The 22,575-nt window shown below is 37.1% G+C and overlaps 1 protein-coding gene across 1 annotated transcript in view; it reads right to left on the bottom strand.

Moving 5' to 3' along the window:
* Positions 1-387: 387 nt before the first annotated feature.
* Positions 388-22,575, bottom strand: part of ADGRG6 (adhesion G protein-coupled receptor G6) — a 186,089-nt gene continuing 163,901 nt past the window's right edge. Inside the window, exons 24-26 of the mRNA XM_042782040.1 lie at positions 6,246-6,347; positions 5,244-5,396; positions 388-566 (exon numbers count right to left, since the gene is read on the bottom strand). Of these exons, the coding sequence (XP_042637974.1) occupies positions 388-566; positions 5,244-5,396; positions 6,246-6,347 (434 nt within the window). The remainder of the gene's footprint in view (positions 567-5,243; positions 5,397-6,245; positions 6,348-22,575) is intronic.

Below are 22,575 nucleotides of genomic sequence, written 5' to 3'. Positions count from 1 at the left end.
TAGTTATTAGGTGGGGGGTGAATGAGCTCTAAACTAGAGTCGGTCTTTATCTTCTCCTCTACCTTATCCTCTGATTGGAATGTTTCCTCTCTGGGTTCTGATTGGTCTGATTTGACTATATACACAGGTTTTCCAAAAGTCATATTCTTTGTAGCTATTGCATCACATTTCTGTCTGTATGAGGGTTTCAGACATGGTGAAATACTTCCCCATGGAAGAAATACACTGAGGAGGGTAATTCTGCCTTTCACAAAAGCCTTCTTAACAAAAATATTCCTCATATATATGCAATTACTTAGGTAATAGCACATTTACATCTGCCCATTGTTTTATCATTGCATGCATATCTCCACATTTTTACAGATGAATTCCTTTTCTTTAAAGACATTAAAACTTTGTGCTGTGGCTGAAGGTATCTGACATGATAATATTTTTATAGAAGTTATCTGAATGAGCATTGCAATAATCCTTGACCTTATCAATGACCTGATGGACAGGGATGATTGATGTTTGTTCTCCATCAACATGGGTCAGTTTTGATGAGGACTTATCCATGGATGCACTGTCTGCAAGAAAGGATACAAAAAATTAGGCCACAAGATGAGCTGATGACACGCCTAGCGCAAACACACTGGACACTTTAATTTTTCCATTAAAGAAGTACACAAAGGAAACAAAGCTCTGGCTCTTTCTTAGGTTGGTTATATGCAGCATGAAAAGTTCATGTTCTTCATCTTCAAAGTGCACACCTAATATTCACTGGACATTAATATGCCCACTAGTAATTTATGTTGGAGTTTGTTTTAAGAAATGTTCTTGTCTGTGCATATTTTCAGAATCAATGAATTTTTGAAAATCAGAAAATTGCTTCTAACTATATGTCACAAATGGCTCAAGAGAAGAGGTGACAGATTAGAGAACAAATGAATTAAATATGATCAACTATTTAAGGATGAAATAATGTCTGAGATATGTTTTCAAAATAATAAAGGGAAGGGAAGAAGGAGATGGGCTTATAGGAGCTGATGGGCACATGTTGATTGATTTACTACTCCATTCTCCACTCTGATGTGCGCTTGACACTTTCGTAATAAAAAAACTTCTGTAAAAATGAAATTTGAAGGATTTTGGAGAATAAAAATGGATGAAAATAAACACAAAAGGTTAATTTGGATACATTCCACCATAGTTGTTACTGTGTGAAATGATAAGAATATAGCAAAAAGGCATCTTTTTAAATTTATTTTATTAATTGCAGAAATTAAAATTCTCTTTAAGAACATTTTACATATAAAACTATTTATTTTATGAACTATGCTACAGTCTCAGAATAATATTACTGCAGACGGCAATGATATCAGAGCAATTTAAACATAGCAATAGTGGACTAAGGTGCCCTGTGGCACAGTGGTTAAAGTGCTCAGCTGCCAAGTGAAAATGGGGCAATTTGAATCCACCAGCTGCTCCGTGGAAGAAAGATGTGGCTGGCTGCTTCCAAAAAGATTTATAGCCTTGAAAACCCTGTATGGAGCACTTCTACTCTGCCCTATAAGGTCGCTATGAACCGGAATGGTCTCGACAGTGGATTTGGGTTTGGAATAATGGACTTCTTATAAAATGATAAACTTCTGTCCTGAATTTTGCAGTGTTGTTGTTGTTGTTGTTATGTGCCATCAAGTCATGTAGTTAAAGACTATTTTTCTAGGCCTCAAAGCTTTCTAAAATTGGTTCAGAGAGCGCTCTGAAATTCACTTATGTTCTATTATAAATACCTATGGTTGTCTTCATGTACTGTAAGAGCATCTTGTAAGTACCTGCCTTTCTTCCTCTTCCAACATTTGGATGAAAATTCTATCCTATGTTTAACTACAGAGATTTCACAGTGATGACGGAAACAATGTGACCTTCTACAAAGCACTCAGTCCTCCACGGTCATTGTCTATGCAGTACAGAAGAGACAGAAAACTCTATTACAAAAAGCTGCTTTAAGGAACCATGGCTCCAAAATTGAAATATTCAATCCAGGCATTTTATGTTTAGAGTAAATTGGACCTAGTCTGTGTTGTAACATTAAAATTTCATCAATTTTTGGTTAAATCCATCATTATATCTGTTGTCTTTGGGAGCTATTCCGATTGTTCAGCTGTTGTCTTCTGTTGGAGTAAACAGTAATTAAAAGGAGGAGTAAAATAGAAAATGGCGCTCTCATCCTGCACTAAAGGAAGAAGTGTGTCATGGAATAATGGGCAGACATGATCACCTCCCGGTGCCGGTGAGAAGGCGGCTCAGGGAGTCAGAACATAAAGACCACTTCCCACTTGGTTCCCAGTATGAGGATCAACGCTATGTTTTCCTCAAGTTCATGTATTCACTAGCCATTGGTTTTCTTTTGGGAATTGTTCTACTGACTTGAATCTTAACAATGAACAATTCATGCTTCATATTTTTTTAAAAAAACACACATCCTCAGAGAAAGTTAAGAGTATATTCATTCATCTTCATGGACAGTTTCCAGGGACACATACTTTCAGAGAGTTTTGACCAGCTCTATTCCAGAGATGTGATCCAATTGTATGAGTCTTCACAGTCTAATAAAGTAAAAGCCTGAACTTTGTCTTTCAAAATATATGGCATTCCAAGTCTTCTCGTTGAACATTAAATGATGGGTAATAATGATTTTGATTTTAGCTGGAAGGCGGAAAACCAGGGGCTAGAGAAATGAACTATGCTGAAATTTCAAGCAGATTAAAATCTTCAACAAGCAGGCTTGGGATTGAGAATTTCTCTTTTATGACTTCTATGAATGTACCATGACATATCTAGTAATCTATAACAGCAGTGAAAGCAGAGAATTTCATTTTTTTCTATAATGAACCTTCTCTCAAATACTGCTTCCTGTTGTGATTTAACCAGACATGCGCCCCACTAACTCTAGAGCATGGTACATTGCCTAGAAGGAGCGGCTTGCAGACACCCCATGCAAACAAGAGCCAGCAGAACACATACTATTTGGAAATTCCAGTTCAGGACAGGAATGTCATTGTGCCAGCTGAGACATATCCTAAGGAACAAGCAAGTTTGCTGATGCAGCAAGAGTCTTAGCTTAATCCATGCAAATATTCTCTTTACCTTGCAAATAAAAAAAAAAAAAATCATGCATTCGAAAAGTTAATGAAAGTTTACCTGGATGATCCACTTTTGTTGAAGGAATGCTCTTAGAAGACATTATCTACACCATAAACATATGAATGGCTAGATCAATTCCAAGAAACAAGTCAACTACACAGTCATGATGATCGGCAGTGCTTTCTTGCATACCTCAAGTGCTTCCAAGTATACCAGCAGCCCCACTGAGAATGGGCCAGGTACCACAAGGTCATTGGTAAATTAGATGATGAGAAACCAAAATTTATTATCCCATAGAAATAAAGTCATACAACTGGCTATATTTTTCTGTTAGTTGACAAGAACCTATCTAACCCCAAGTGTTCGTTATATGGGAAACAGAAAAATGATCTTACATTCTTAAATTTTTTTTGGAAATAATGAAGTTTACCTTTGGTTCCTCAATTTCTGCATCTCCTCTTTCGTCTTCTAGCCAATTTTCTTTTCTTAATAGTTCTAAAGTTCCCACATTCCAATTTATCTACCTTGTTATCTTCTCTCCCCCACTTAACAGTAGCATTTCTTCAGGCTAGCTAGTCTCAGTTGTATTAAGGGGGAAAAAAAAATTAAATTGGTCTAATGCCTATTCACTCGTATTTGACTGATAATGAGTCAAAATGAGAATATAACTTTAAATTTTATCTTACTGATTAAATAAAAAAATTATGTATTCTAAGAAAAGAATATGCTGTGTCAGAGAGCTAACAAGTATGTAGAATAATCTACCCCAGATTGTTGTAGATTAGAATAATATATGTTATCAATTTTCTTATATCAGTGTCTTAAGCAAGGGTACATAGACCTCTTCATTTTAGGCAAAACTGTTTTTGTACATGACTCAAAGGCCATGCCTTATTCTGTAAGAGAGATTAAAGCTAAAAAATACCTTTGACTCTAAGCAACTTTAAGAAATGCTATCCTAAGCTGCTCCAAATTTCAGATCTTTCTTTAATTAATTTCAGGAGTAATAAACTCTCTAAATAATCAAACTTCTTCCCTCCACCACATACACACAGTGTCATTATGAATACTGGGGAATGGTTATTCCAATAGCAAAGGAGAGAAAGTGGTGCAAGGTGGGTTGTGTGTAAGAATTCAAATGTACATGAAGGTCATCTATAACTTAAGTGTTTGCAGTTTGGACATTTATGGATATGTTACCCATCACACTCCCTCACTCCCTATTTCCCAAGCATCAAATATTAACCTTTTCTGTGCCATTCACCTCTGCTCATATATAATAGTCAGGTTTTTTTTTTTTTTAATTTATATTTTTATTTTGGAAAAGTTTTTAATTAGTAGAGTGCTGTATGCTAAATGTAGACAGTTGTTTGCCAGAAGTTTATTTAGAATTTAAAAGTAGTGATTCTATTATTCCTCTTCAAAGTTATTAAAAGATTAGACTTTTTCACACCACTCACTGACTACCAAATACTATTAAAAACATATATATTTATTTCCTTGCTGCTGCAGTATTATTCATACATGTGCTCAGTGTGAAAACTTGTGGTCGCAGTAAATAACATGAGAAAACAGGAGAGGAACAAATCCTGCTTCTTATAGTCTGTACCACCTTCCAAATAGAATGCTCTCTATTCTTTCATGTTTAATCAGGGATTTAAAGACCAACTGCCTATAATACCACCCAACAGTTAAGAACGTAAGTTTGAAATGTAACATATGCCCTGGATCATGTTTCTTCCTGTTGCTACATTGGATTGTCAAGTATCTTTCATCATAGGCTGAAAAAAACTAGCCACCCAATTTCCACATTTTTAAAATAAAAAGACAGAAATTTTAAACAAAATACTGTGATTTTTGCAGATATTTGGGCTAGGTATCAAATTATGATGTTACAGTAACATTCAGAGTTGATGATACAGACTTGTTTGTAAAATAAATAGACAAAATATTCACAAAGGTGCTGGATAAAGTCTTAAAATAGACTTATTTTCATAAATCTAAAATAAGCACCCTATTGGGCACCGTGATCCATCAGTCTTCATGATTTGCCAATTTTCCCAATGAAAATATAATTAGAATCAGAGAACATCTTTTCTATGGCCTGAATGACTCACCAGTGTGGCTATTCCTCTTGAAATAGGTGGTAGAACTGGATTTAGATTTGGATGTAAGGTAGGTTGAACTGGAACCAATAGAGCTTGAAGACAAAGATTTTCCTAGATTGTCAGAACTTTTCTTGATGATATTAGTAGCTGTTTTACTCCAATCTGAAAGAAATGACATAGTTCTCCATCAATCTGCCTCATGGGGAATATGCTCTACATGTTGAAAGAACACCACTGCATTACTTACATAACTTACCTGGAACATCTGATTTTCTGATATGCTGCTAAGGGCTCAGAGAGGAAACTGACACATAAACAGTATAATAAACTGTAGAAACAAGTTTCTTACTTTGACACTGTATATGTTATTTAAAATCCCATTTGAATAGTGAAAAAATAACCACAACGGTTAAAAAAAAAAAAAAAAAGTAGCCACTGAAGACAAGCAAATAAATAATAAATCTCTCTGCCTAATAATGTAACTTCTTGTTGTTGTTGTTGTTATGTGCCGTCAAGTCGGACCCGACTCATAGCAACCCCTCCTTGGGTTTCCAAGGCAGTATCACTACGGAAGTAGATTGCCCCATCTTCCTTCCAAGGAGTGGCTGATGGGTTTGAACCGCCAGCCATCTGGTTAGCAGTCAAGTGCCTTAGCCACTATGCTACCAGAGCTCCTAATAATGTAATTTAGGATCTCAAAACTTTGAAAACATAGGTATGGCATAGTGGAACTTCTAGAAATCTGAGGTGTTAAATCAGACATAAAGCTGTGAGGGACGTCACTTTACCGATTCTGAATCCATGTCTCTTCTTTGCACAACAGGAGAGTTGGGTTCAAAGTCCTCAGATCTCTGACACTACTAATAGTCTAAGATTTCAATTAAGCATCGTTATATGCTCCAACTTTATAACCCGCTACCATCAGGACTACATTGCTCAAATAATAAAGACTACATGGCAAGCTTCAGAGTACTTTCAGATATAACAACAAATGAACAGCATTTCCTTTACCTGAGTTGTCCGCTAACCGAAATCTCCCACAGCAGAGATGTCGCCTCCACTGTTTCTGAACATTCTCTTTCATAGCACAATGGAAGATAAATATAAATAAGCCTGGGGAAAAAGAAGATATAAATATTCAAGTCAACTGAAACATTTTTAAAGATAAATTTTATACACTACATGGACTCATTTAAAAATTTTAGATCTGAATTATTAAGAAACAAAAAGCTTAAGAAAAGGAATCTTACAATATTGTATGCAGTAGAAGTTTTGATCCCTTAGTCCAGATCACACTCAACTAGAACTATAATGATTACAAATAATGGAATGAATCTGACTTCTGTCTTTGTTCTGCTCAGCATCCATAAGAACTGAATACTAAATTCGAGCTGAAATAAGCAATATTCCATTTAAAAAGCTTTACCATTTTCCTTATATTTGTTGTAAAATTCTGTAACAGCTTCATACAATTTAGAAGAAAGAAAAATAAAAACACTTGCAAGGAAATCTTCAATTTTCAATCTGCGTATTCTGAGCTATTTTATCTGTATAGTTTATCATGGTAGTAATTATAGTGTACTATACAGTAGCATAGAGCTTAAAGCATTTGACTGCTAACCAGAAGGCTGGCGGTTCAAACCTACCAGCCACTCCTCAGAAGGAAGGTTGTGCAATCTACTTCCATAGCGATACTGCCTCGGAAACCCAAGGAGGGGTCACTATGGATCGAGTCCGACTCGACAGCACATAGCAACAACAAGGTTGAACTATAGAAAACTGGTGTTTTTGTTGGTCTAAAGTAACTGAAAGATAACAAATTCATGTGACTTCACCTAATATATTTACTTCCTGACCTGCTTTAGTTTTCTACTATTTTAACATGTAAACATTTCCATATTGGGGAAGAGTCTTCATATTTAGGGTCACTTACTGGCCTATTAAAAAGTATCACTTATGCTTTGGAAGCCAACCCCTTTTAATTTTTCAAGGATTTTGCTTCTGTAATTTAACTGTCTCCTTGCTGCCTCACCAATTTCTTCCTCTGTTCCTCTCTCCTTGGTTATTCCTATTACCTTACAAACATATTCTAGCAGCTCTTTGAAAAACAAACCAAAAATTCCTCCCTTAACTTCCAATCTTCTTCAAGCTTCAATTTCTCCATTTCCTTTCCCAATAAAACTTTTGAAATGGTTAGTTTTTGCTGTCTCCACTTCTTTTTTTTTTCCTCAACCCACTCACAAATAAGCCACAATAATGACTCCCATATTGCTAATTCAATTTTCCATTCCAATTTTACTAGACCTCTCAGCACACTTAACACAGTCAACTATTTCCTCATTCTTGAAATAGGTTTTTTACATTATTTTCTTCTTACTTTGATGGGAATTCCTCCTTGGTCTCTAATGGATTTCTGTGTTTCACTCTTAAATGTTGATATGTCTATGTGCTCAATTCTGGGTTTCCACCACTTCTATAGCTACACTGTTCCACTGGATTCTAATCTTACCCAGTTACATGGTATAAGTACCAAATGCTGATTTTTATATTCATCCACACTCCCTCTTATCTTGCCTATCACCAAAATTTCAATTCATATGTTTACAGGATGTCTTCACATAGCTACATCTCCTCTTAACAGCATCTCAAATCCCAGAGTTCTAAACAGAAGTCCTCTTCCTCACTACCCTTAAACCACACTTACCCTTCTGCTTCTCAACATTATTCCTATCCAACAGTTCTCTGAATGAATATTCTTCTTTTGATATTTCCATAACAGTTTTCTACTGTCATGCAGGTCTCATATCAATTGTTAACTCCTCTGAGAGGCCGTAATTGTGCATTAATTTATGTTTGTTTACTTTCAATCTCCAGTCACTGTCATACATAAGACTCTTCGCAGCACTCATCAGTACCTAATATTCTTGTCATCCTCATTCATTCACTCATTTGTTTGCTTGTCTGTGTCTTGGCAGTAGGTAATGAGCTATTAAGCTTATTACAGCAGGTAATAAGAGAACCAATATTATTATAATAAGTAATAACAGATCTTAATTGTGCTCCTGTAGAACCTGTATATAGATCAAGAGGCAGTCATTCGAACAGAACAAGGGGACAGTGCATGGCTTAAAATCAGGAAAGTTGTGTGTTGGGGTTTTATCCTGTCACCATACTTATTCAATCTATATGCTGAGAAAATAATTTGAGAAGCAGGACTCTAGAAGAAGAATGCAGCATCAGGATTGGAGGAAGACTCATTAGCAACCTGTGATTTGCAGATAATACAACCTTGCTTGGTGAATGTGAAGAGGATTTGAAGCATTAACTGATAAACATCAAAGATTATAGCCTTCAGTATGGATTCTACTTCAACATAAATAAAACAAAACTCACAACTGGACCAGTAAGCAATAGCATACTAAACAGAAAATGTTGAAACTGTCAAAGATTTAATTTCACTTGGATCCATAATCAATGCCCATGGAAGCAGTAGTCAAGAAATCAAACGACACATTGCAATGGGAAAATCTGCTGCCAGAGCCATCTTTAAAGTGTTGAAGAGCAAAGGCATCACTTTGAAGACTAAGGTGCAACTGACCCAAGCCATGGGATCTTCAGTCACCTCATATGCATGTAACAGCTGGACAATGAATAAAGAAGACTGAAGAAGAAATGAGGCATTTAAATTATGTGTCAGCAAAGAATACTGAATATACCATAGATTGCCTGAAGAATGAAGAAATCTGTCTCAGAGGAAGTACAGCCAGAATCCTCCTTAGAAGCTAGGATAGCCAGACTTGGTCTCACATACTTTGGACATGTTATCAGGAGGGAACAGTCCCTGGAGAAAGACATCATGCTTGGTAAAGTAGAGGGTCAATCCAAAAGAGGAAGACCCTCAATGAGATGGACTGACCCCGTGGCTGAAACAGAGCAAAGATTGTGAGGATGGTGCAGGACCAGGAAAAATTTCATTCTGTTGTACATGGGGACACTAGGAGTCAGAACCAACTCAATGCCATCTAACAACAACAAAGAGAACAGAGATATTTGTCTATTGAATGCTGTGTTGACCATTTCTAGAATGATGCCAGGAAAAAAGCTGGAATTCAACGAATCTTTGTTGAGTGAATGAATATAACCATGATTAATCAACTGTTCATGGTTAACTGAACACATAACATGTATATTTCTAATGCATTAAATATGTTTGGGGATGGGTAGTTAAGAATAAGAGAAATGAACAGAACATAAATTAGGGGGTGATAGGAATACAATGAAAATGCATTTAAGGCAAAAGTTTCTGAAAAACACATAAGCAAGTTGCTGAGGTACTTCCCTGGTAATATACTATACTAAATAATGTGCCAATATAAGGGAGAGTTGTGTTTTTCTTTTCATTTTATTGTGTTAAAATATATATAACATAAAATTTGTTATTTTAATCATTTATGTGTAGAATTCAGTGGCATTAATTACACTCACCATGTTATACAACCATCATCACTCTCTATTTCCAAAACATTTTCATCACCCCAAACAGAAACTTAATACCCATTATGAAATAATGGTGCAGCTGGAATGCTCCTTGGAAGTGAGAATGGCCAGACTTTGTCTCACCTACTTTGGTCATGTTGTCAGAAGGGACCATTCCCTGGAGAAGGATGTACTCAGTAAAGTAGAGGGTCAACAAGATGGATTGACAGAGTGGCTGCAATGATGGGCTCAAGTACAGCAAGAACTGTGAGCCTGGCACAGGAGTGGGCATTGTTTCGTTCTGTTGTACATAGGGTCGCTATGAGTTAGAGATGACTCGACAGAACCTAACAACAACAACAACATGAAATAATGCCCATTCCTGTCTACCCCCAACCCTGATAACCACTAATGTACTTTGGACTCTGTGCACTTGTTTATTCTAGATATTTCACATATTTGAGATCATATTTGTGCCTGCTTTATTTCACTCAGCATGCTTTCAAAGTTCATCCATGTCATAACATGTATCAGAACTTCCTTTCTCTTTATGACTGATACATATTCTATTGTATGTATAGATCCCATTATGTTTATTTTTGATCAGTTGATTGACACCTGGGTTGTTTCCACCTTTTGGTTATTATAATTAATACTGTGACACTTGGGTTGTTTCCACCTTTGGTTATTATAATTAATACTGAAATGAACATTAGTATGCAAGTATCTGTTTGCATGCTCCTGTCAAGTCTTTCAGAAGCAGAATAGCTGGGCCATACATATGGTACTCACATGTCTGACTTGTCGAGGAACTACTAAGCTGTTTTCCACATTGGAGAGTTTTTAAGAGGATGTGGGGCTTGAATTAAGCTCTAAGAAAGCTACAAGTGGGAGGTGAGGAAAGTTTCCAGGAGGGGCAATTCATTCAGTTACGATTTATTAAGAACTGCTGAACTGAGGCACTGTGATTTAGAATTTGAAGGTTCAGAGTTCAACAAGGTAAACAATCCTTGTTTTCATAGAGTGAATGGTTTAGCATGGGATGATATAAAAGTAAAACTTACTGTAGTATGCTTGATGGACACTGAGACTTATCTGTCCTTTTGTATATAGAATATTCATGGAGAAAACTACAAATTACATTTTAGCTTGTACAACTGGAAAAGCAGGGCAAAATCTTGAAAGTACTCTTTTTTTGAAGCATATAGTTAAGTTAGGAACTCTGCTAGCACAATGCCTAAGGCATTTGACTGCTAACCAGAAGGCTGGTGGTTCAGAGCCACCAGCCACTCCTCATAAGGAAGGCTGGGCAATCTACTTCTGTAGTGATACTGCTTCAGAAACCTAAGGAGGGGTCGCTATGAGTCAGGTTCGACTAGATGGCAATGAGTGAGTACAATTAGATGAGTGAGTATAGTTAAATTAGGGAAAATATGTCTAGGAATATGTTATATGTTTAATTATTTAATATCTTAACTAGAATGTGGCCCATGATTTTATTTCAGAGAAAATTACATTATTATGAAGTATCAAGAAAAGAGCTTGCAGAATTTCTACATGATGGGCTGTGACCACAGTGAAATGACACTGGGCTGATTTCCCTCCTCTGGATTTAGCTTTCTGTTTGGTCATTAACAAGCCCCTCACACAGTGCAAGGCACATAGGTACTCTATAAATTCCCATTGAGGTCACTGATCAACAATGACTACATATTTTGACTGTAGAGAAATGCCACTAAATTCTCAACACTGAATTAAAATTTTATTAGTAACTACTCTATTACCAAATTTCTGAGAAATCCAAATACATTTAGCTCTAAGAAATATAGCTAAAGTGCACAGTGATGTAAGTAATATAACAATTATTGAAGACGTTGATCTTAGTCACTTCTTTATCTGCAATGTTATTTTCACATAAGGTAGCCTAAGAAACCCCAGTTCTACTCTGCCACTTGGGGGTCACTATGAGTAAAACTTAACTCGGGGCACCTAACAATAACAACAAAGGGAAGTTCTAGTTTTAAAAAGCAGCAGCTGTAATAAATAAAAATTAAATGTCAGTGTTTCAGAAAGCAAAATCCTCCTGAAGATTCCTGTGCTGTGGAAAAGGAGGGGAGAAGCTAGGCTGGGGAAGAACAGCTGGAGAGAGGGTACCTTTTTGCAGCCTGGCCAGGCCTATGCTGGGGTTCAAGTCTCAGAGTGAGGGACAGACTTTCCTCCACACTCAAAAACTTCAGAACCAGCAGCCTGCAGGCCGAGTCACCTTTCCAGGGATTAGGGCGTAGAGAACACTGGGATTGCATCTCATCTTCATACTTCATCAGGACTAAATCTGATGTTTTTCAAAAACTTCCAATACCTATAAACCAATATTCCCTATCCAATTTGCTAATATAGAAAATCATTTTAATAAGCAATTAAACATTTTTTTTATCACCAGTAGTGTGAATAAACAAAAGTGCACAAGTATCTTGCATTGGTTAATGGGTCCTTCCCAGTTTTCAAGGGCTGGGGCCCTTTCAGAGTAGGAAGAGTGGAGAACAAGGAAACCTGAGGTAAGGTCAACAAAGGCAGGGAAGGGAGAGAGAGTGGTTACAGATGAAAGATCTGTGGTTGAAGAGAAGGAGGCCCTCTGCCTTAGGTTTGCTCTATTTTTCTTTAGTAGGGCCAGAATTTGCAGAATATGTTGTTCTTGGAGGTATTTTTGTCCCACTGCTGAAAATATTGGTAACCATGGAAGTTATGATAAATTTCAGTTAAGGACTTTCATTCCCAGGCATCAATCCAGGTATAACTCACACTGAGGCCTTACATTGAACAAGTGCTTTTCTTCTAGTTGAGGGCAGAAGGTGAAATGTGCTAGAGGTTGCATCCCTTAATACTCTACTCTTCTTTCAGAACACTAGGTAGTTTTTATAAATGTTATATAGACTGGAGGAAAAATGCTTCAAAAGTTGTGACTAGTGGAAAAGCATTAGATCTCAAACTCCACGTTTTCAGCCTTGCTGGGGTTCTAAGATACAATTATGTTGAGGGTCTGATGTTGACCACAGTCAGAGAGAAGGTAGCTAAAGATGATAAAACGACTTAATAAAACAATTTTTTAGATTGGGCAGAGCTCCTCTAAATCATAATTATATAGCATTAGATCGCATTGCCTATTTTCAAACAACCACATTTTCCTGTAAATACACAAGTATCTAATAAGTTTAACAGATGATAGCATGTAAACTGGATTAAAAAATCTGATAAATCTTCTCTAAATTTATGTGATAAAGGAAAAGTATTTAAATGCTCACTATGAATAAATGGAAAAATTAGATAATAAACATAAGAAATTAGAATTCTTAGTAATGAATATGTTTTTCAGTCTCAAGATAATATATTTATGCAGATTCCTTAGCCTTGAGATATTTTTCCATTTTAAATCAAAATAGGATTTTCATAATAGATTATTTTAGTAGCTAGCCTTAAAAAAAATTGAGTTACTCTGGCAATAAATATTGTACCAAAATGATTCTTTTAGGATAAAATATCCCTTTTATAATTCATCCATGTAACTGTAGAATGACACATGAGTAGTATGGAAAGAAATTCTAAACACTTCAAGAAGGAGTAACAGAAAATACAGAAATACAACAAGAGAGTCAAAGGCACTGAGGGGCTAAAATGAGAAAACAGAGGGCTATTCCTTCTTAAATTTTGAAGGTTTTTCCTCCCATCCTAGAACAGATTTTGGTGCCTGGAGCAGAACCAAAATCACAAAAGTTTCGAGTTCTACATTGACATCCAAAGGCATTTGTCTTATTTCCCACCCTTTTCCCTGGTCTCTTTCTACCTATAGCACAAAGTAGAACTGCTCTAGAGGGTCTAAGGCTGTAATTTTTATTCTGTTTTCCTAGACTGACACATCTTTCTCCCACTGAATGCCTGGGTTGGAACCACAGGTCTCTCCTCTCGGTTAGTAGCCTAACCAGTGTGCCACCAGGGCCCTTCACTCTCTTCATATTACCAAGGAAAACCAGGCTCTCCTATCGTTCTGGAATGAGCTTTAAGCTGTGACCCAGGGCTGTGTCATCATGGCACAGTTTTATTAAACTGATTGAAGAGCAGGAAATATTGCCCCACAAATTTTGGAAACTAAAATAACCCAAATAATTGAATTCATAGTTAAAGCTTACATTTCATCTTAACAGCATAGTGCTGCTGGCTTCATGAAATCTTTGTATCTCACAACCAGAACTCACAATACTTCTTTTATGGTGAATTTTATCCTGGAAAACCAACACTCTGATGAATCCAAGTCAAAGTTCCTTACCAATAGTTCCTTCAGCTGGATAATTGCCTAGATTTTTCATTTTACCTATTTGAATCAGGTACCATATTAGAGCAACAACAGAAAACACAAAAACTTAAACACATTTTAAAGAAAGAGATATCCCGTCTCCTATCTTCTCAACCCACTCATCTCTTACTTCTTAGTGAAAAAATCCCCTTTCAATAACTAGAGGTTTAAAAAAATATTTAGAACAAGATAAGAGATTTTTTTCATTTAAAATTTAATAACACTCTTCAATTGTGATAAGGAAAGAGAGTTGCAGGTATGTAGGGCAGTGAGCTTGCCTAATGTGAGTGATGTGTAATAAACTCCACTTTGCTAAATCATCCTAGAGAAGTAGGTATACAGGCTCAGGCTGGTTCAGAGAGTAAGAAGGAAAACAGTGAAGGGACATCTAAGAGGGTCCTCAAAACTTAAGGGTGAGACACATTCTGAAAAGTCTCACCAAGTAGTTGATTTGCTTTCTAATTTCCAGTCCTTTTGCTCCGGTGGTATAGTGCATTAAGGCATTTGGCTGCTAACCAAAAGGTCAGTGGGTCAAGCCCACCAGCTGCTCCATGGAAGAAAGATGAGGTTGTCTTCTTCTGTAAGGATGTATAGCCTTGGAAACCCAGTGGGGGTCGCTATGAGTTGGAACTGACTTGATGGCAATGTTTGGTTTTTTGAGGTTGAGTTTTTTCACTTAACTCAAAAACATAGTCAACTAGCACGTTAAATAAAAGACAAAACCTTTGCCTCTTGGGTTTAATATTGGTTTTTGTAAGGGTTATTTAGGAGCTCTGCTGGCATGGTGCCTAAGGCATTTTACTATTAATCAGAAGGCTGGTGGTTCAAACCCACCAGCCACTTCTTGGAAGGAAGATTGGGCAATCCACTTCCATAGTGATACCACCTCAGAAACCCAAGGAGGGGTTGTTATAAGGCGTATCCGACTTGATGGCAGTGAGTTTGGTTTGTATTGGAAGGGTTATTTAACTATTAGTTAGGAAAAAAAGAGAAACAAACAAACAAAGAAAACCCTCAAATACTAACATCAATACTTTGGCTAGCAATTTGCCTCTAACATAGAACTCATTCCCTTTCCTTGAGTCTGGCCATGCTCTGCAACTTTCCAGGGTAGATGTAAAATGAGTAGCCAAACGGATGTTCTCAGATCTTTAGCCTGATTATCGAGAGTTGAGAAAAAATTACCAGAAATACTCCCTCAATATGAAAATCAATGCCAAATACAGTAAAATTCAGGACAGCGTATATTGTCATTCTTTTATTGCTTTAAAAGTCACTTCAAGGAAGCTAGTAGGGAATTTTTTTTTAAAATAAAATCCTTGGGTTGTCATCTCCTAATAGATTCTTTACCAACAAAAGACCGCCTACATTTGCAGCAGGCTTATATCAATAAATTATGACAGGGCTGAAGTTGACCCTTTCTTACCTTTAGAATGACTGGGGATAATAAAGATCTAGACACACAGTGAAGGGGAAGATTGAACATGTGGTCACTGGCAGGGATGAGGGACAGAACCAGGGTGGGTAGAAATGAAGAGTGACTGGTACAGGTCCATGAGGGTATGGGGTCCTGGAGTTTTGGTGGGAAAACCAGTCAAGAAGTAGTTAAACCACATGTTTGCATAAGGAGTTCTGGTGGTATAGTGGTTAAGGCATTTGGCTGCTAACCAAAAAGTTGGTGGTTTGAACCCATCAGCTGCTCTGTGGAAGAAAGATGAGTTGGTCTGCTTCTGTAAAGATTTACAGCCTTGGAAACTCAACGGGGGTTGCGATGAGTCAGAATCAACTTGATGGCAGTGAGTCAATTGTTTTTTTCCAGTATTTGCATAGAGTCCACAAGCACAACGGCAATGATTTATGACAGAGTTGGACTACCTTACCTCTGAGCTCCCTATCAAGCCTCAGTCCAACTCTTTGAAGAGCTCCTGTGTTTTGTTGTCACATAGACATTGCCAGCTGACTGCTGGGCTGGGGTCTTTAAGGGTTGTAGCTCTCTATGGAAACTTCTTGAACCTCCTTTCACAGTACCGAGGTGCCCTTTAGAAAATTACTTCTCTATGGCACAAAACGCCTTCCAAAAGATGACTAATGTCTTTCCTTCCAGGGTGTGAGGTTTCAGCCAACACAGTGTTGTTTCAGGGTTGAAAGGTGGTTCATCCCTCTTCCTTGGTGCCAATTTAATGTGTGTTCTGTACATGCGATTATGGCACAGCTTAACTTTCCTGAGGCTCCTAACCTCCACCTCCTTTTGCAAAGGAGATTAGTTGACATTTAGCATATTTTACTTCATAATTTACTTTAATTTTCTTAGCTCACCAGTAAGATTAGTATCATATGCAGTTCCTTAAATAAATTTTGTTGAATAAGGGTAAGAGATTAAATTCATATTCACATATTTACTAACAGTGTGTTTTTTTTTTTTATTCCAATAAGAGTATTCATTTCCTAAGGAGTACTGGTGGCATTGTGGTTAAAGCATTGGGCTGCTAACTAAAACATGAATGGTTCGAACCTACCAGCCACTAGACAGGAGCAAGAGGAGGCATCTGCTTCCATAAAGATTTAGAGCTTTGAAAACCCTACGGAGCATTTCTACTCTGTCCTATAGGATCACTGTGAGTCAGAATTGACTCAATAGAAGTAGGTTTTTTTTTTTTTTTTATTATTTACCTCTTAGACTCTGTGCAATAAAAAACTGAAAAGGCAGTCATTTGTTTTACTTCTCTGCTTATACCTTATGCTCTAATAATATGCTTTATTGTAACTATTACACTGTCAGATTATAATTGATCTTGTGCAACTTACTAACTTTTCTTAGCCTCAGTTTTTTCATCTATGAAATGGAGAAGATGTGCTCTTTCTTAAATATTTACCTTTCAGACTTGCTGCAACAATTAAATCAGATCACAGATGCCTGTGAAAGAGCTTTATAAACCCAAATTGACAGCAACTGGTTTGGTTTCTTTCATACACACACAGACACACACACACGTATGTATGTGTGTGTGTATATTTATATATATGTATATTTGTGTTTATTTTTATATGTCCACTTATTATTTTATTTGCTACAGAGTCCATTTCCAATGGTTAACTTTCCAGCACCCCTGGGTGAACTCAAATCTCCAACTTTTCAGTTAGCAGCTGAATGAGTTAGCCATTGCATTAACCAGGGACTCCTTTTTTACTATATAACCAAAAAAAAAAAAAAAAAGAAAAGAAAAAAACAAACCGAAACTCACTGCCACCAAGTCAATTCCAACTCATAGTGACCCTCACTGGGTTTCTGAGGTGGTAGATCTTTATGGAAGTAGACTGCCCTGTCTTTCTTCTGTGGAGTATCTGGTGGATACGATCCAGCAAGCTTATAGTTAGCAGAACAATGCTTTAGGCACTGCACCACCAGAGCTCCTCTTACTATACAGACTACACTTATTTATGTGGGTATCCATATAATCACGTATGGATATAAACATACACATATATTTCCAAGGATCCTGATTTTTAATGTTATAATTGATATTTTAAAGAAGTAAACAAATGCAAAGAAATCTGCTATCAAAAGCAACTCCTCTGATGTATCTGCCTTGATGTCATGCACGCTTGTTGGCCCACAGATCTGACACCTCTCTAACACTGCAGAGTGACTCACGGCACCCATAGTGAAGACCCTGCTGATATTTAGATACCCAACAGCAAGCTTAATCTGAGAGAGATTAAAAATTGTTTGTCATAGATTTACTTTTCAGAATATTGTATGGCAATCTAAATATTTGACCATTGTTATGTCTTATAATAGTCTTTAATTAACTACAATATTACATTAACAAGAACTTTTACCCTAATCATTCTAGAAAAATGAATATAATTTAACAACCCAAACTTCCAATGATGGAAGTTTTAGCAGTAGCGTATTTCCCAAGTTTCTCTTAACTCTGCTCATGCATCTCCAGCCTCTTCATCCCCACCACATCACCTGGCCCACCATCTCTCCCCTGGACCATTGAAATACCTTCTTCTTTGTACTCTCTACAGTCACCCACCAGCCACTCCTCAGAAGGAAGATGGGGCAATCTACTTCTGTAGTGATACTGCCTCGGAAACCCAAGGAGGGGTCGCTATGAGTTGAGTCCAACTCGATGGCACATAACAACAACAACACAGTCACCACTAGGGCTGCCCCGGTCCATCCTCACACTATGATCAGCTTGATCTTTACAAATGTAAACCTGATGTCACTCTACGTGCCTAAGACCTTTTAGAGACTTCCCTTTGGTTCGTACAAAGATCCAAAGATGAGGTCTTTCTGCTGTACCTGCAGCCTCCCTCTTGCACTAATTGCTGTTAACCTCCTGCTCATTCTCTGATCTTATGCTGTAATCACCAACTATAGTACATTTTTGCCCACGAAGTATCCTCAACCTGAAATAGTCTTTTTCCCACTCCTGCTCCCACCTTTCACCTAATTAATTCCTATTCCTCCTTCAAATTTCAGCTCACACATCATATGCTCTCTCCTGGGCTCTCAATATCCCCAGACTTTTTACATTGTGATGTATGTGATTAACGCGGGTCTCTTCTACTAGATTACAAGCTTTATGAGGTAAAGGACCACATCAACTTTTTGCTGGGATACAGAAAGAAAGAAAAAAGCAAAACAAAACGGGACGTTTCACCTAAGTACTACCTGAATTCATGTTGCATTCACGGAACTGTTTCCTTAAACGGTCTCAATTCTACATGTTTCTTTTAGTAAAACACATACTTCTTACAACAACAAAGACTCTCTTGGAAGGTTCAGAAAATTCACCAGCAAAAACCATTAAGTGAATTTGCATATCATCCAGAAAACTTTTTTTGTATGAGCCTGGCCAGTGAGCAATGGTCAGTAGACTTATGAGCTCTGCATCACTGTGTTTTAAATTTAAATTTCCTGTTTTGGAGGAGGTGTTTTAAATATCATTGATGTGCAAAAATCTGTTCTGAATTTATACAATTTAAACTCAGTCTTAAAACCCAGTGATTTATGAAGAACACTGACTTGATGGTTTACAACATTTTTCCCTCCTGAAGGAGACCCATGCTGGGAAAAAGAGAACATCCCAATTCCCATGAATGGAAACCAAGCTGAAAAGACAACTGCAGCTGCTGAAGTTACAGAATCTGCCAGGAAATTCTAAAAGCAAAAACAGGATTGGGCAGGCTGACCAATGTGCCTTTCATGTACAATACTGACATAAAAAAACCATGGAATTTCTAATGTTAATGGACATTTTATCAATATTTATTTAGGCAGTTTTATATTGTATATTATAGAAGAGATTAAATAGAGGAATAATCATTTATAATGGGTGATCCCAATTAGATGTATCCTATGCTACATGTACAGTTTCCATCTTTTAGAGGTATACATGAGGTTTATTATCTTATTTACTAAAGATAATGAGCCCATATCTTTCCATTGTTATGAGAAAATGAGAATTAACTTGATAAAATTTGCTGAACTAATGGCAAAAATGGTTAAGCATTTGGCTGCTAACCAAAAGGCTGGCAGTCTGAACTCACCCAGTTCGAACTTTCTCCTTCAGAAAAAGACTTGGAGATATGTTTCTATACAGATTACAGCCAAGAAAGCCCTATGGGGCAATTCTAGTCTACCACATAGGGTTACTATGAGTCAAAATTGACTCAACGGCACCTAACAACATAACAAAAGCTTGAGATCCTCCTATGACACAGATTTTTTGCAAGGAGTCAAAGACTAGTGGGGGACCTAGAAACATAAGCAGACAGTACAATACAAAGCAGAAAACATTCTACTGCAGGTAACTACTGATTTTTCTTAGAACATACCCATAGGGAACACCTATACAAGCACCTCAATTGGAAAGTGGCAAAACCTGTTTTCCACCACACTTTCCACCCCAGCTCAGCTACGTTCAGCTGTTTTCAGCTTTCCCTTCCCCCACAGGCACAACTGCATGACCAGGAGTTTCAGGTAAGCTGGCAGTACTGCCCTACTCAAAAATATTACAAATACTCACTCTTCTTGGAGTGCTGGCTTCATCATGCTTCTGAACATTAAGGAGTTCTATCAATAGCATAGGGTATAGCCAATATCTTAAAGAATATCATTTACTTTTCAAAAAAGCCATTATGTCATGTAAACTCAAAAGGTAAATCCATTATAGAGTACACTATATAATGAAGATTATGGTACAAGACTGGGCAACATTTAGTCCTATTGTATATAAGGTCACCATGAGTTGGAACTGATTCAACAGCAACTAACAACAAGGAATGTTGTATATGGAATCAGAAATATGACAGTAATATCCTTAAAGAAAGCCTTTTATTTTTGTAAAAAGCAGGTCATTGGCAAATGTTTTTTAAATTGTTGAACTAATTACTACATCTCATGAAAAAATTGAGTTTTGAACAAGAGTGCTGGCAGTTATTTGAAATCCAAGAAGCTAAGTCATCAAAGGTGAATTACTTCTGTCCTGGAATAGTCCACAAGTTTTTCTCATCAAGGATGGTAAAACTACATGGGAAAAGGTTCTGACTTCTGGTAAGATAACAGTATAGGCAGAAAAGCTACACAGACTCTCTTTCAAAAAGAAAAGAGAAACCAATTAATAGAGATACAGAAGGTAATCCTGGAGCCCTGAGCTTTGAAAGGAAGTATACGGAAGTGGATTAGGCACCAACTAGTGGAAAAACCTGAATGAAAACAGTGAGTATGGAGATGGATGGAGCTGTGGACTGTCAGCTACTGTGACGGCACCAACAGCCTGAATATTTCTAAGTGGTGTTGGGACCTGAGATTTGATCTAAAGATCAGCTCTGGTCACCAAGGGCTGCAGGACAACTGCACTGGTAGCCTATGACTAGGAAGGGAAACAGCAAGGAGGGAGACAACCTGAGCTGTGGACTTTCAGCTGTCCAGAGGGAGAAGCCATTTAGATTGTTTACAAGCTGTGGCCATTTTGGAGATTTAAAGTGACCAAGGATGCAGCCATTTTGAATGTTTATAAGCAGCAGCCATTTTGAATGTTTATAAGCAGCAACCTTTTTGGATATTTAAAGTGACCAAGGGGACAGCATTTTGAATGTTTACAAGCAGTGGCCATTTTGGATATTTAAATTGACAGCATTCTCATACAGATTCTGGGGACCTAAGAATAGGCTCCATTGGCCAAGGACAGCAGGGACATACAGGAGACTGACAACAGGAAAGGAGACAGGGGGTGAGTGTGTAAGTGCTGCCAACTAGCGAATAGAGGAAACAGTACCCTGCTTACATAGATAACATCCAAACAAAACAAAAATTGTGGGCAAGTCACTCCAACATACAATCACCAATTAAATACACAGACAAAAATGTCACAATGTTTCAGAGACAACAGAGCATCACAGTCTACAGAAAGAAGCAAGATAAAAGAAGAGAAACAAGGGATTCAGATACAGATCCAGAACACATCTCCAAGGAGGAAGCAGCATTGGAACTTCCTGATAAGGTATTCAAAAGAACTTTATTTAGATACCTTGAATGGACTGAGAGATAGATCAAGGAAAATACTGACAAAATTGAGGAAAACACAGAGAAACCCCTAGAACAATTTCAAAAGACAATACAAGAATAAAATGAAAAAAAAAAATGAAAAATTAGAAATGATACAAAATCTACAGATAGAAATACAGCAGATTAATACTAAATTTTCAGAAGTAGATAACACATTGAATGGACAAAGGAGTAGAATTGAATCCATGGAAGACAGAATTAGTGACACCGAAGACAAACAGCTTAATACTTTTTTAGAAAGTGATCAATCAGAAAAAAGATCAAAACAAAATGAAGAAAGCCTAAGGATCATTTGGGATGCCATCAAAAGGAATAACATGTTTAATCAGAATTCCAGAACAGGAAAAGACAAATAAAATCACAGAGAAAATTGTCAAAGATGTGTTGGAAGAGAATTTCCTGGTATGATGAAAGATGAGAATATATCCATTCAAGAAGTCCAATGAACCCCAAACAGGATAGACCCCAAAAGAAAATCACTAAGACATATCATCATCAAACTGACCAAAACCAAAGATAAAGAAAGAATTCTAAAAGCAGCATGGGAAAAACAAAAAGTTACCTACAAGGGGCAACCAATAAGATTAAACTCAGACTTCTCGGCATAAACCATGCAAGCAAGAAGACAATGGGATAGTATATGTAAAACTTCGAAAGAAAAAAATTTCCAACCAAGAATTATATACCCAGCGAAACTGTCCCTCAAATATGATGGTGGAATTAGGATATTTCCAGATAAGCAGAAATTAAGGGAATCTGTTAAAGCCAGACCAACCTTAAAAGGGATGCAAAAGGGAGTCTTTTGGACAGAGAACCAACAACAGCAAACAACAACTGCTCATTAACACACATGATGACATAAACCAGTAACCAACCCAGTTATGGAAGTATCCAAAGTAAATAAGCCTACAAAATTGTAAATAGGAAACCAGAGA

Source organism: Orycteropus afer, unplaced genomic scaffold, assembly GCF_000298275.1.
Source record: "Orycteropus afer afer isolate SDZICR_OR568_19922 unplaced genomic scaffold, OryAfe1.0 scaffold00226, whole genome shotgun sequence".
Taxonomy (NCBI): Eukaryota; Metazoa; Chordata; class Mammalia; order Tubulidentata; family Orycteropodidae; genus Orycteropus; species Orycteropus afer.
Note: the sequence above shows the minus strand (reverse complement) of the source record. Positions and strands in the feature narration are given on the sequence as shown.